The sequence below is a fragment of the Scleropages formosus genome, chromosome 12 (assembly GCF_900964775.1).
Source record: "Scleropages formosus chromosome 12, fSclFor1.1, whole genome shotgun sequence".
NCBI lineage: Eukaryota > Metazoa > Chordata > Actinopteri > Osteoglossiformes > Osteoglossidae > Scleropages > Scleropages formosus.
Window position 1 is genome coordinate 209,336 of NC_041817.1, and position 14,836 is coordinate 224,171.

A 14,836-nucleotide genomic window follows, 5' to 3' on the forward strand; every position below is an offset into this window, starting at 1 on the left:
GACACATTTCTCTTTGGAGCTCCATGCCACACAAAGTAACAATTGGAACTGATGGAAAAAAGCTCATAAATAGAAAAGACATATACCAGCAGAATATGAATACCAGTAATGCAGGACTCAGCTGAACGTTTCCCCTTTTAAGCTTGTTTTTCTAGTTCATTATTTTCCATGCCAGACCAAATGAAATGACCGCACGCTGCTCGGCGCGTCCCTCCGTCCACCTCGATCCGGCTGATTGTTCTGCAGCACCGTCGTGTCGCGTTAGGAAAATAACGGTATCTGCAGGTATCATACAGTGCAATTAAACATTTGAAAATCGATTAAAAAAGCGTACATTTTGATTTTCCCACATTTTCCAGGTACTGTGTGTACCCTTCCCCCTCCAGCCTTACGCCCTGAGTTGCCGGGTTAGGCTCCGGTTCCCCGTGACCCCGTATGGGACAAGCGGTTCTGAAAATGTGTGTGTGTGTGTGTGTGTGTAAATATTATAGTTCATAAATGAGGTTATACACGTGGCACTGTGTGCAATGCGAGACGCGGGATGTCCTTTCCCAAAAGTTTCTTTGAACAGGCAGGTCAAGGACCCCGAGGCTGCGCACACCGACCGGACACTTACCTCGCGCTATATACGGGCTGCGGCGGGGTCGCGCGCTCCGGTGCGCTCTCTCTCTCTGCTGTCTGCTCTCTGCTCTCCAGCGCTGGGATGTCCGCTGCAGAGGGCGCATCGCCGGCCGGGCTCAGTTGTCAGCAGCATCGCTCTTCTGCACTCGGACATTTTTCACAAATTTGGACGCGACGTGAAATCATCGGTGTTCGTTTAAATTAGGATCGGCAGCATCCGTGACTAGTATATAATAAATAACTGAATTCGCTTTTGAACTGGGGGTGCGGTGGCGCAGTGGGTTGGACCACAGTCCTGCTGTCCGGTGGGTCTGGGATTCAAGTTCCGCTTGGGGTGCCTTGCGACGGACTGGCGTCCCGTCCTGGGTGTGTTCCCTCCCTCTCTGGCCTTACGCCCTGTGTTACCGGGTAGGCTCCGGTTCCCCGTGACCCCGTATGGGACAAGCGGTTCTGAAAATGTGTGTGTGTGTGTGTGTGTGTGTGTGTGTGTGTGTGTGTGTGCTTTTGAACTGTTTCCTTCTCTGGATGCGCAAAGACTTGTTGACTTGTGGGGCTAGTATTTGCACCGATTATTAAACACATTCAGTAACTAAGCCTAAGCCAGGCAGTGCTCGCGGATACAAGCTTCATCTTCGACGTGTCATTTTTCATGCATCTCGAATTTTAATTCAGATTTTATTTTTTCATGTCAAGGAGCAATCATCATGCCTGCATCAGTAAAACTGCGCAGTATTAAAAAACTTGGACAGGAGAACGGAGCGTATGAGCTGTCAGATGATGGAGGTAAGAAAATCCTTCTATTTCCCATCAGGGCCTTTTAAGCAATAAAGATTATTATTATTATTATTATTATTATTGCAACAACCCATGCACATTCATAATGTAATTCTTCTTCCAATTTCATAGTTCAGAATTGAAAAAAAAAAATCATTTCGTCCGCCTGCTTACTCACAATAGTTATTACAGTAATTTTGGCAAGGCAATGTTTACAGAGATGTCTTGGGAAGTATGACGCCTGATCAGCTCTATTCTTCTTATTACCTTTTTTATTTGTAATAGAGAATACTGGGGATTACATGTAAGTAAACTACTTTCTTTCAAATATTACCTTTTGTATATCTTCATATATGTAATGTCTACACAGTATAAAATGAATATTTTAATTTTTACTTCTGCTTTGTCCCTCAGGACAATGAAGTCCTTCAAAAAAGAACAAATGTAAGACTAAATAAAGTTAATTTATGCTTACTGTTCTCACTCTCTTTCAGCATTTTAATATTAATCTAAATCATGAATCTCCACAGGACGAAAAACAAGAAAGAAGAAGCTCTAATCAGGATTGGTTTCTTTCAGATGGTAAAACATCTTTAATGATATGTAAATGAGTTGTTTTGGTGAAGCCCTGTCCTTTGAAGGACCCCTCCTTTGTCCTGTCCAGTTTCGCTTCGCCAGATGGCAGGAGGTCCTCATGATGCTGGTGGGCTGCATGTGCGCCATACTTCACGGCTCTGCTCAACCTCTGGTGCTGCTAGTGTTTGGCTTGCTCACCGACACCTTCATCGAGTACGACATCGAGCTTCAGGAACTCCAGGACCCTGAAAAGCACTGCGTTAACAACACTATACAGTACAGAAACCTGTCCACTGAAGACAACTTAAATCTGAACATGACGAAAAAATGTGGGTAAGGTGGGCCCACATCAGCACCTCACTGTTTAAAAGAAGATTTTTGTTTTCCTGAACATCAGAAGCATTGCATTTTGTTTATCCTTTGCAATTACATTTTACATTTACATTTGTTCATTTAGCCAATGCTTCTCTCAAAAGTGATGTAAAACTCAGGGTAAACAAAATTGCGTTTCGCAAAAGAGAGCTTAAGATACAAACACAGGATTTATGAAGCTTGTCTAGTAGCACCATTTTCGCTCGGTCACATTACATGAGCAGCTTTCTATAGAATTGTGTTTGATTAAAAAAATGCAAAGATGATCACTGCAGATGATGTGCTGAAAATTTTTAGAATGTATGTAGCTATTAAGAAATCAGGAGAGAAGTGGGTCCGAGAGAGATGTGTTTTAGAAGCTTCTTCAATGTGAGTTTCAGATTTTCTGAAGGGAAGAGGGAACCAAATACATGGAATTATGCATATTTATTTATTTAATATATATGAAAAGAAAACAGCTGTTTGCTGCTCGAATAGTGAAGGTCACTTAAATCTTTAGCCACCGTCAAGAGTATATAAATATGGAGAAATTTGTGTCTGCTGAAATGCAATCCTTTGTAAACCTGAAAAAATAAAAATACATGGCTTTCGAACTGTGATTTTAATTTAAATGTATGTATTAATTCCAGGGTATTGGACATTGAACTTGAAATGACATACTTTGCTTACTATTACCTTTGTATCGGAGCAGCAGTGTTCTTCCTAGGGTACTGTCAGGTGAGGTACCCTTCTCTACAGTATTAATTTTCACACATGTAAAGAACATATTTCTATTACCATTGCCAATATTCATGTCTAAACATGTGAAAACCATTGATAATCAGACTGAAAATTAAAATACATCTCTTTACTGGTCATTTTTTTCCTTAGATTGCTTTGTGGGTGACTGCAGCTGCACGTCAGATCCAAATCATTAGGAAGCTGTATTTCAGCAAAGTCATGAGGATGGAGATTGGATGGTTTGACTGCAACTCTATGGGGGAGCTGAACAGCAGAATGTCGGAGTAAGACAGCACCAGTCATAGCTTCCTGTGGCAGCACTTATCCCACCTGGACCAATATGACTTGCCCATTATTGATATCTAAATCAGTAATTTTGTACAGTGCTTAATAAATTAATAATAATAGTAAATGTTATAGACAGGAAGAAAAAATTAGACTGGGGTTTTAAACATTGATAACAATTATTAAATGCCAGTCATGGTTTTCCTATTAATCACATCTCTAAACACTGATTAAGATTAACAGTTTTTATTTTAATGTGAGTTTCTCAGTTATCATTTTTTGGTGGTCCTTGATCTAAAGTCTAGTCTATCGTTGCTTGTTTCCAATTCATAAACTTCCGCAAAGTCTGGACAGTTATTTGTTATGTTAAAACCTAGCTTGTGTAGGGATTGTTCAGAACCACACTCACTCATTATCCTTAACTGCTTATCCAAGTCAGGGTTGCAGCAATTGAAACTCTGTAAGTGCAAGGTTAAGCAGGGTACACCCTGCATGGGACACCAGTCCGTCACAGGATAGACATACAAACTGAGTGCAATTTAGAGTCACCAATTAACCTGAAACACGTCTTTGAATTGTGGGAAGAAACCCACCCAAAGAAAAGGAAAAACATGGAAACTCCACACCAGCTGAGCTGGATTCAAACTTATGTCTGAACAGCCCAGGTTCTGTGGAGCAGGAGCACTACCCACTATGCCACAATACCACACCAATAAATACAATCTGGTATTTGTGCTGCAGTTTATCCTGGTGCAACATTGGGACTTGCTTTAATAAGGCTCTAACTAGCATGATATTTACAATTCAAATATTGGAAAGGTTAAAGCCTTTAACCTTTGGGCATCGTTTTAAGATTCTGGAATGAAACTCCAACATCTACAAAATCTGGGATTTAGCTAATTTTAACTTTAACTTTGGTAGAAAAATCTGCTGTTCACCCCTGTGAGTGTAAAAAGACTGGAGCACACTGTCCACATGCCCTTCTGTTTTCTCAAAGAGTTTTTGATTAGAATAAAAAAAATACTGCTAATATACTGTTATCACAATTTTACCATTAGAGTGCTAATGTTGAGTCAAGTTATTTTGGTTAAAAGTATCAGATAAATAATAACAAAAGATTGTCATTATGTTCTTGGCCTTCCACAGTGACATCAATAAGATCAGCGACGCAATTGCTGATCAAGTAAGTATCTTCCTACAGCGCTTCACCACATTTGTCTGCGGATTTCTCGTTGGCTTTGTGAAAGGGTGGAAGCTGACGCTCGTCATCATCTCAACCAGCCCCATGATCGGACTGGCAGCTGGCCTCATGGCACTGGTATGACTAAAGATTTTGTCTGATTGCCTCCATTAAATCTACTCTGAGATGGTCAAATGGTCAACGCTCGCATCGTGAGTTTGAGCTCACAATGATTAAACATCGTTAACAGTTTGTAGCAAAGCTGACCGGCCAAGAACTGCAGGCCTACGCCAAGGCAGGAGCCGTGGCTGATGAGGTGCTCCTCTCAATCAGAACGGTGGCAGCCTTTGGGGGGGAAAAGAAAGCAATTGAGAGGTGAGATGTTTCATAAATCAAGAATGAACCTTTATAAAGCCATTAGAACTAAACTTTTTTAAATTAGTGAGTTAATCTTCTACCATCCAGTGTGACTTATTTGTCTAACTGGAGTTCCTATTTGTGTTTGTGAAAGTCAGGTAAATAATGGCCACAGATCTTTGGAGCTTCACAAGACTCATGTGCCATCTTCACTTTTATTGCTCTGTCCATTGGAGTGGTGAATATTTGACCCTGTTTGACCTTCTGTGACACCACAGGTACAACAAAAACCTGATCTCAGCCCAGAAATGGGGGATCCATAAGGGCATGATCATGGGATTCTTCACGGGGTACCTCTGGCTTATTATCTTCTTCTGCTATGCCTTGGCTTTCTGGTATGGCTCCAGCCTGGTGGTGGACAAAAATGAGTACAGCCCTGGAACCCTACTGCAGGTACGCCCTGATACTTAAATCACAGTAGGCAAAAGCACAACTTCCCTTCTTTCTATTTCTGTTACTGTAAGGTACAAAATAAAATAAAAGTCAGGTGAACTCTGAGATTGCTTATTCCTGCTGATTTTACTGTGTATGGATTAATTTAATTGTGAAAGTCAGGAATCTTTTCGTACAGTTAAATTCAGGAAAGATGGAACTGAAGTCAAGTTTTCATCTCTATGCTGAATAATCTGAATTTGACTGCAGGTATTTTTCGGTGTGCTGGTAGCAGCCCTGAACCTGGGACAAGCAGCTCCTTGTTTGGAGGCCTTTGCCTCTGGTAGAGGAGCTGCTACTATTATCTTTGAGACCATTGATAGAGTGAGTCTTCTGGAAGCTTTCTGTTCTTAAAGTTTTAACTTTTAAAATAGCAAGAAATTTACAAAATATTATCTAACTAGAACATGCGAGTCTAGTAACAGAGCAATAAGTGCTGCTGCCTCACAGTGTTCGATTCCTGCTCAGTCTCTGCAGAGTTTACAAGTTCTCTCTTTGTCTTGTGTTTTATTCCTTCCTTCTTGTATGAAGGAACCAGAAATAGACTGCTTTTCGGAAGCTGGATATAAACTAGACAGAGTGATAGGGGACATCAAGTTCCACAATGTAACCTTCCACTACCCATCAAGACCTGATGTTAAGGTGCAGAGTTTTGTATTCTTCAAAATAAAATTTTCATAATTAAAAATAGAATAACAAACTACTTGGTTCATCCTTGTTCGATGACAAAATATGTTAAAAAACCAGTTCCATCATTTTAGGTTCATGTTAGAATACAAACAAAATTATATTGTGTAAATTATATTCTTAATTATAGAGCAGTGTTTGAAAGGAGGCTTGTTCTTACAGATTCTAGACCAGCTAAATGTTGACGTGAAATCTGGGGAGACAACAGCTTTTGTGGGTGCCAGTGGCGCTGGGAAGAGCACAGCTATTCAACTCATCCAACGCTTCTATGATCCGAAAGAGGGCATGGTGTGTCACATTGTATCCGGAGAGAATAACCAACTGCACTTTCTTGTTTTTATTTGCAATTCTCTAGGCAAAATTAAGGGAACATTAAAAAGAAATACTAAATTCTAGACTGTGGTCTGCTGTCAGGTAACCCTGGATGGCCATGATATCCGCAGCCTGAACATCCAGTGGCTTCGCTCCCTGATTGGGATTGTGGAGCAGGAGCCTGTGTTGTTTGCCACAACAATTGGCGAGAACATCCGTTTCGGCCGACCAGATGTCTCCATGGAAGATATTGTGAAGGCAGCCAAGGAGGCCAATGCCTACAACTTCATCATGGACTTACCCCAGGTAGAATGAACATATTAACAATGTGTTTGCAATGCAGTGCACATAGATTTTACATGCTTTAACAACGGTGATGTCTTTGGTATCTCAGAAATTTGACACCCTAGTGGGGGGAGGCGGTGGTCAGATGAGTGGTGGGCAGAAACAGAGGATTGCCATTGCTCGAGCGCTGGTGAGGAACCCGAAGATCCTGCTGTTGGACATGGCCACTTCTGCCTTGGACAATGAGAGCGAGGCAGTGGTACAGGAGGCGCTTGATAAAGTGAGTGGAGCCCAGAGAAACCGGCAAGCTGTAACATAGGAAAGAGACTGAAGTCAAAATCTATATGGTATCATAGTTTGGTTTCCAAAAGGAATGACTTATAGAACATCAAGTAACACTTAAAAAAATACACACAGATACAGACAAACACACACACGTATGTATGTATGTGTGTGTGTGTGTGTGTGTGTGTGTGTGTGTGTGTGTGTATAACTAGATTGGAAAATAATGAGTTATTTCTTTAGCTGGCCTTACTAAGAGTCTTAGGTGTGCTGAAGGTACGCCTGGGACGCACTACCATTTCTATAGCCCACCGCCTGTCCACGATTAAGAACGTTGATGTGATTGTGGGCTTTGAGCATGGTCGTGCAGTTGAGAGGGGCAACCATGAGGAACTTTTGGAAAGGAAGGGAGTGTACTTCACACTTGTGACACTCCAGAGCCAGGGAGACCAGGCCCTGAATGAAAAAGCTCGGCAAAGTGAGTAATGACCTTTTCCCTGCATGACCTACATAAACCTGAAAAATGGACAAAGTAGGTATAAAATTCTTACTTTACCTGTTCATCTCTCCTTCTCCTTACTTATAGTGTTTGAGGCAGATAAACCTGAGGTGGATACTGGGAAACAAAATCTCTCTCGAGCTGGTAGTTATCGGGCAAGTTTGAGGTACGGTCTGCCGCAAGGCCCATGGCCTTTTCGTTTCTGTTTGAGGTGGTTGCCATTACTTTCTTTGATGCCTCTGTACGTTGATCTCCTGAGCAGCATCTTTTTTGCATTGTCTCAGAGCCTCCATCCGTCAGAGATCTAGATCCCAGCTCTCCAATGTCATCTCTGAGGCTTCTGTTCCCATCACTGGGGAACTTAGTCCAAGACCCTACCCAGAGTCCTTCATGTTACAAGACAATATCAAGGAACTGGTCAGTGTAAGAAGGCCATTGTGGGTTAATTTGTTTAGGTTGACTCATGTGGCTCCTATGCATCTCTGATAAGACTTCTTTATGAATCCTTAGATTGCCACTGCAGAGGAAGAAGAAGAGCCACAGGAGGGTGCTCCTGTGGTGAGGATATTGAAGTACAACTTTTCAGAATGGCCCTATATGCTATTTGGCAGTATAGGTGCTGCAGTCAATGGTGGAGTCAACCCCATGTATTCACTACTGTTCAGTCAGATCCTTGCGGTAAGCTAATAAAATCCTAGAACTCATTCATTTACAATGTCAGTATCACATTATTTGGTGTCTGTCTTTTAAAATGTTTGTGCGTTTATTTAGACATTCTCAATGCCAGATCCAGAGACCCAGAGACAGGAAATTGATGGGATCTGCCTGCTCTTTGTCATCATTGGAGTGGTCTCATTGTTCATGCAAATCCTACAGGTATGATTTTCCAATCTTTGGTTATGGTGTTTGGACATTTATTGTGGCACTGCAGCCATTTGCTCACCCCCGATCTCTGTTGCCCCTGTGTCTCAGGGCTATGCCTTCTCCAAGTCTGGGGAGCTGCTAACACGTAGGCTGCGGTGCATGGGATTCCGTGCCATGTTGGGCCAGGAGATCGGCTGGTTTGACGACCACAGGAACAGCCCAGGAGCTCTGACCACACGTTTGGCCACTGATGCCTCTCAGGTCCAGGGGGTGAGTGAGTGTTTGACAACATCCCACTGAATGCCCATAGCCACTAGCTGCACTTGTAACCCAGCCCTTTCTTTGGAGCTCCTGGAATGCTTTATCTGGAAACCTCTGGCCCTTCCCTCTGTAAACCTAGCCGTTATCTTGAAGATCTTTGATTCTTAGGCTCTGGGTCACCGTGACCTGGCTTAGGCTAAGTAATTATTGTAAAAGTAATGTCCTGTTGTTGTGTTCACAGGCTACAGGCTCACAAATAGGCATGATTGTCAACTCTCTGACCAATATTGGTGTAGCCATCATCATCTCCTTCTACTTCAGTTGGAAGCTGACCCTGGTTATCATTTGTTTTCTGCCCTTCTTGGCACTGTCCGGAGGATTCCAGGCAACAATGCTTACAGGATTTGCTAAGGAAGACAAGCAAGCAATGGAGGCTGCTGGGCAGGTAAACTTCCATTGTCCTGGGATGAAGCACAAACCAAAGTGCTGCTGTAGAATTCAAGAAGACAACAGAGGCATATGTTTAGCAGAGGCTTTATTTCAGCAATTGCAAGGATGCAAACCAGAACAATCTGAAAAGACTCGCACTGAGAAGTTAATTCTTATTTATTAATTAGTCAACATAGCTTAACATAAATCTCTTATCATAGGTATTCTTATACCTCATTTGTCTGGGATGTGGTCGTAAAGTAGTAAGTATAATATGTCATGTTGAAATTAGGGCTATTAGTTTTGCTATTTTCTTTGTCCAGCTGACCAGTACATTCTGGCGTACCATACAGACATCCTATTAGTGACAATATCAGTTCTCTAATTTCCCACAGTTCAGAACAAGACTTCTAAATCAATCCTCAGTTATGCATACCAGACCCAGATTAGGAAGTCAGCTCAGGTCAGGCTGTCTAGAGTTTTGCTTCCATAATCCCTAAGTCATAGTCCAGTATCTACTCCTTTGCAACATTTAGTAATACGTAATAAGACACAAGAAATTTGAGTTTACATCAATCATTTACTATGAATAAACTGGTGGAATCAAATGTTTTACTTAATCTGAAAAAAGGAAATGGGACAGCTGGTAGTATAGTGGTTAGTGCTGCTACCTTTGGATGCAAAGGTTGCAGGTTTGAATCTCACCTTTGCCTGTACTACTCTTGAGCAAAGTACTTCCCCAAAATTCCCTAGTTGTATAAATAGGTAAATAATTGTAAAGAGATTAAACATTGTAATTTCCTCTGGAGCAAAGCATAAGATAAATAGTAACTGCATAATAGTTGTTCTTTTACAAATTGCAATATAACTAACCTGAAATTAATCTTATGTTATTGCTGCCGTTCTACATTTGAAAGTACTCGAATGTATTCTATTATCTCCTGTTGTTGCTAGTCAGCATGGAAGAGGGTATTTGTGGTATTATGTAAGACTCTTTTGAGAAAACCATAGAGCACTTATAGAAACCTACATAACATTTGTTTTTTAATACAGATTTCAGGGGAGGCACTGAACAACATCCGCACCATTGCTGGCTTGGGCAAAGAGAAGACATTTGTGGAGATGTATGAGGCCAAGATGGATGCTCCGTACAAGGCAGCCCTAAAGAAGGCCAATGTATATGGTGCCTGCTATGGCTTTTCCCAGTGCGTGGTCTTTCTGGCAAATTCTGCCTCCTATAGGTTTGGGGGATATCTGGTGCGGCAAGAAGGGCTTCACTTCAGCTTGGTGTTCAGGTAAGAAGTTTTGAAGCCTTTTAATAAGGGACCTGTGCAGTTCATTGGTAAATTTCTCTATGCCCTGTTGATATGAAATGTGCCTCAATAGCCATCTGTAGAGAGCAAACTCAGTGTACACAAAATAGGCCCTTTTTACCTAGTGTTATGTAAGATAACTGGTGTTCTCTTCACTAGCCCAAACACTTATAGTTGGCTGGGCACCTAAAAGATAGTGGGTGGAATAGGATCACTGTTGGCCCACTTCCAAGCTTGCTATGTCTCCCAGTGAAATCTGCATCCTATTAAATCATGAATGTGTGAAAATATGTCTGTGGTCCCCAGTACTCATGTTGTATAGTGGATGTCTTGTTGCTTCAGGGTTATATCTGCCATTGTCACAAGTGGAACAGCCCTGGGTCGAGCATCTTCCTACACACCAGATTACGCCAAAGCCAAGATTTCAGCAGCCAGGCTTTTCCAGCTGTTCGACCGGATTCCAAAAATCAAAGTTTACAGTGAAGAAGGGGAGAAATGGGTGACTATATATTTTTGCTCTCATACTTCAAATCCCTAACTTAGGAAGCAACTGAACTGCATTGTCATTAGTTTGTATTTGGAAACTATACAAAAATTGATAAAATGTTATTAGCTTTTGGAAAGTGAATTATACTATATTCCGTTAATAAAGACTTTTATTAGTACAGTATATTGCGTTAAGTTCTGTCAGACACTTGGTGTTTCCAAATACTATTTTCTGCCTCCTCTGTTAAACATCTGTGTTTTTACAAGGCTGGAGAGAAACTGGTTAGTAGGCTATTTCATTAGGACAACAGCAGTTTATAGCTGCTTTGATTTTGTCATTGCTTTGTGGTCTTCCAACATATCTTCATCAGCCAGGGTTATCACAGATGGCATTATCTGCAATAAATCAATGGGAAAAATCAAGACACAGAAATCAGTTAATGCACCCAGACAGCTGCTTCTCATATGCCTTCATCAGGCCTTCTGTTTATTGCGATGTTGCTATGTCCTTTAATAGTTTCACTTACGTTAAATGCCAGCAGTCCGGACATGCATGTATCCCCAGAGACAACAACATTACGGCGTTCTGGAACCTGGCTCTTTAAAGACTCGATGCATTTATCAGTGCCATATTGTGCCTAATGACTGTTTCTAGGCAATAGATAAAAGGAAAAAATGGACCTGCATAATTTGCAGCAAGTCCTCCTGTTTAATACATTAGTTTGGTTTGCTTAAAATATAGCATTTGTACATCATGTTTGCCAAAAAATATTACTGTTAAGGTTCAGTATCAACACCTTTCTAATACATTTTCATCATTTAAAACTGAACTTGACATTAAGATGTTAGGCAGCTGCATTTATAAATGATAAATTAAGTAATATTTTACCACCATCATTTTAGGCTTCGACTGAAGCACAGATGTAGACTGAAAGCACATTAAAATGTTTTAGCCGAATGTGACTTTACTAACCCTATCTTGTTCTCTATTTCTCTGTTATGCTGACAGTCAGATTTTAAAGGTGAGATTGAATTTATAGACTGCAAGTTCACATACCCAACCCGACCTGACATCCGTGTGCTCAATGGCCTGAATGTGTCAGTGAAGCCAAGTCAGACCCTGGCCTTTGTGGGAAGCAGCGGTTGTGGTAAGAGCACCAGTGTCCAGCTGCTGGAAAGGTTCTACGACCCAGAAGAAGGCAGAGTTGTGAGTCTCTATGGGCCCTTCTCTTATATTATATGAATTAAGCATAATGGCTATAAATTAGTTCACTGAATGTCAGAATTACCGGCTTAAAAAATGTTCCAAAAGACCAAAGACAAGTCCAGTTCATAATACATGAGCTCCTCAGCTTATAAACGCAACTGGAACTAGATGTCTATTCATAACTTGATCTGTTTTAAATAGTCACAAATCACTTCTGCTACTAAATCACAATCATAAAAACCTACATAATATGTGAATAACACACACAGTCTGAAACTGCTTATCCCAAGTGGGGTCGCGGCAAGCCAGAGCCTAACCTGGTAACATAGGGTGTGAGGCTGGAGGGGGAGGGAACACACCCAGGACGGGACACCACTCCATCGCAAGGCACCCCAAGCAGGACTCGAACCCCAGGCCCACTGGAGAGCAGGCCCCAGCCAAACCTGCTGTGCCACCGCACCCCCAATACATAAATCCCTCCACTTATTCCTGGATTAATAATGCAAATAATACAAATAATTAATTTAAATAGTACACTTGAATTTTTATTAAATTCAAACGATTAAATAAAAATACCTTCTGTCCACAAACTCCTGTTCAATGCTTAATGTTGACCAATTTACCCCATAAATGTGGTGTATTTGTCATCGTTTACTGACATCCGCCAAATGCCAGACAAGAATTGTAAGTGCTGGGGAAGTCAGGTGAATTAGTGCCTCACTTCTGTTTGGGTTTGTTTAATTGCCATTTAATGACTGGGAATTGCAACACAGGTCACTTTAGCACACAACTAAATTTTAGAAAAAAGAGCAACGAAGAAAGAAAATACAATTAAAAAAAAATAAACTAAAAAAGTTAGTCTTGAAAAATTTCTAACTCCAGCATTTATAACACTGAAAGCCAGTGTAATGGATACCCGAAAAATATATAAAACTTTTCCACAAGAGTTTTTTTTAATTGAAGCCTAGTTAACTGTGCAAACAAATATAAAGTCAGTATAACTGAAAAGGCTCCCTCCGTAATTTGTAGATTAAAGATTGATAAAAGAAGTTACTGCCATGCGAAATATCCCGTTATTATATCCCTGAAGGAGGTACTTGAATTTAATCAATTCAATGGAAAATTCAAATAAAGTATGCAAAGAACTGGTCTGGAAACTATGCATTTAATTTAGGGTAAAAGTGATGTATTGTGTGCCACACAGCTTATTGATGGCCACAACTCCACCAAGGTCAATGTGGCATTTCTACGCTCCAAGATTGGCATTGTCTCCCAGGAGCCCATCCTCTTTGACTGCAGTATTGCTGAGAATATCAAGTATGGGGACAATCAGCGAGAGGTCAGCATGGACGAGGTCATCTCGGCGGCAGAGAAGGCCCAGCTGCATGATTTTGTCATGTCCTTGCCAGAGGTAGGAGATAAACTGGAGGACAAACTATCCCTTTTAGTTGTACACATGGCTGCACTGTCTCTATGAGTGTTTCATTGTAGAAGCAGGGTAAAAAGTTTTCATCTTATTTATGGGATACATTTATATTTTATCTTACTTTTATTTTACTACTGGGGTCATCTCTTTTTCAGTGACATCTGGCAAACAATTCATCAATAAACTGTAATCATTCCACATCAATGCGCTTTGCATATAAGAGCCAATAATTGTCTAAATTAACTACAAGCACCCAACAGTCAGATATGTAGCTAGGTATATGTTAAAATGAACTTTTTGACTGCAGTTGGTTGAGGCCTATGAAAGTTTCCTAATTATCTCTCCCTTTTCGCTGGAACCTAGAATCATCTCGAACATCCTCAGCCTTCCTCGCATTGCTGTTTTTTTCCTGTGTTTCTATTTAGAAATACGAGACCAGTGTGGGTGCTCAGGGCTCTCAGCTGTCCCGGGGACAGAAACAACGCATTGCCATTGCCAGGGCCATAGTGAGAGACCCAAAAATCCTTCTCTTGGATGAGGCCACATCTGCCTTGGATACTGAGAGCGAGAAGGTAACTTGCACAGATTCAATCAACCGAGTCTGACTGGTATTTATGAACGCTGTCAAGCTTTTGTGTGTTTGTAACATTGTTGTGCTTGTGTGATTGTGATTTCAAGTGTAAAGGACACATCTGGACTGTGCCTAAAGTATTCATGTCAGCACAATGTCTATTTGACAGACAGTCCAGGAGGCTCTTGACAAAGCTAGGGAGGGCAGGACCTGCATCATCATTGCTCACCGCCTGTCCACCATCCAGAACTCTGATGTCATTGCAGTCATGTCCAGAGGCTATGTGATTGAAAAGGGTACCCACAACCAACTCATGGCCCTTAAGGGTGCCTACTACAAACTGGTTACCACTGGTGCTCCCATCAGCTAATACCGTGGGACTGAACAGTGCAATGTTGCCTTGGAACCAAACTCACTGCTGAATCTGTCACTGGAACATGATTAAGTGTTTTGTATTTATTTTACTTCGTCTTTCCAAACAGGCCGTTGTGCTATCAGTGACGGTTCTTAATGTTTAAAAGGACCGTTTCCACAGAAATAAGGAAAATAACTCATAGCATTTTGTGAAAGTTTTGCATTGCAGGAAATTTCAGTGTGCTATTTTGTAAATTCTGTTGTGTTTTCTCTTACTTGCAGTAGAAGTAACTGAGCCAGAAGTTGGTAGCTTGTACCTTTATTATAGTGTAAAATACTATACTAAAGGAAAATAATTTCATTGAATGAAATATTAATTTCATTTGCACTTTGCAAAAATAAAATGTAACCAAAACAGAGGCCACTTTTGTCAATATGCATTGTTATAACAACAGAAAACAGTGAAAGAGAATGTTTGAGTTT

The 14,836-nt window shown here is 41.0% G+C and overlaps 1 protein-coding gene across 7 annotated transcripts; it reads left to right on the forward strand.

The window, feature by feature from the left end:
- The first annotated feature begins 643 nt into the window (after nt 1-643).
- Nucleotides 644-14,760, forward strand: LOC108927954 (bile salt export pump-like). 7 transcript variants are annotated; one of them, XM_018741644.1, is made up of 29 exons: nt 644-926; nt 1,315-1,404; nt 1,681-1,699; nt 1,810-1,839; nt 1,926-1,977; nt 2,060-2,304; nt 2,973-3,060; nt 3,214-3,347; nt 4,495-4,666; nt 4,779-4,903; nt 5,164-5,338; nt 5,588-5,701; nt 5,909-6,019; nt 6,227-6,352; nt 6,479-6,682; nt 6,771-6,941; nt 7,220-7,421; nt 7,530-7,608; nt 7,727-7,859; nt 7,953-8,120; nt 8,214-8,318; nt 8,415-8,576; nt 8,809-9,012; nt 10,050-10,291; nt 10,652-10,808; nt 11,805-12,002; nt 13,207-13,413; nt 13,854-14,000; nt 14,169-14,760. In XM_018741644.1, the coding sequence occupies exons 2-29, from the start codon at nt 1,326-1,328 to the stop codon at nt 14,367-14,369; spliced, it is 4,050 nt and encodes a 1,349-aa protein (XP_018597160.1). In that variant the 5' UTR covers nt 644-926; nt 1,315-1,325; the 3' UTR covers nt 14,370-14,760. The 7 variants fall into 7 exon arrangements, with proteins under 7 accessions (XP_018597160.1, XP_018597164.1, XP_018597163.1 ...); XM_018741648.1 differs by having other exon boundaries at nt 8,953-9,012; XM_018741647.1 differs by having other exon boundaries at nt 644-847.
- Nucleotides 14,761-14,836: the final 76 nt, after the last annotated feature.

What these genes read in the sequence shown, in the direction of transcription:
- LOC108927954 (XM_018741644.1), top strand. Translation starts at nt 1,326, where the DNA reads ATGCCTGCATCAGTAAAACTGCGCAGTATTAAAAAACTTGGACAGGAG. An exon ending in CAGCTGGCCTCATGGCACTG is followed by an intron (nt 4,667 to 4,778) that starts GTATGACTAAAG and finishes CATCGTTAACAG; the next exon opens with TTTGTAGCAAAGCTGACCGG. An exon ending in TTGTCATGTCCTTGCCAGAG is followed by an intron (nt 13,414 to 13,853) that starts GTAGGAGATAAA and finishes GTTTCTATTTAG; the next exon opens with AAATACGAGACCAGTGTGGG.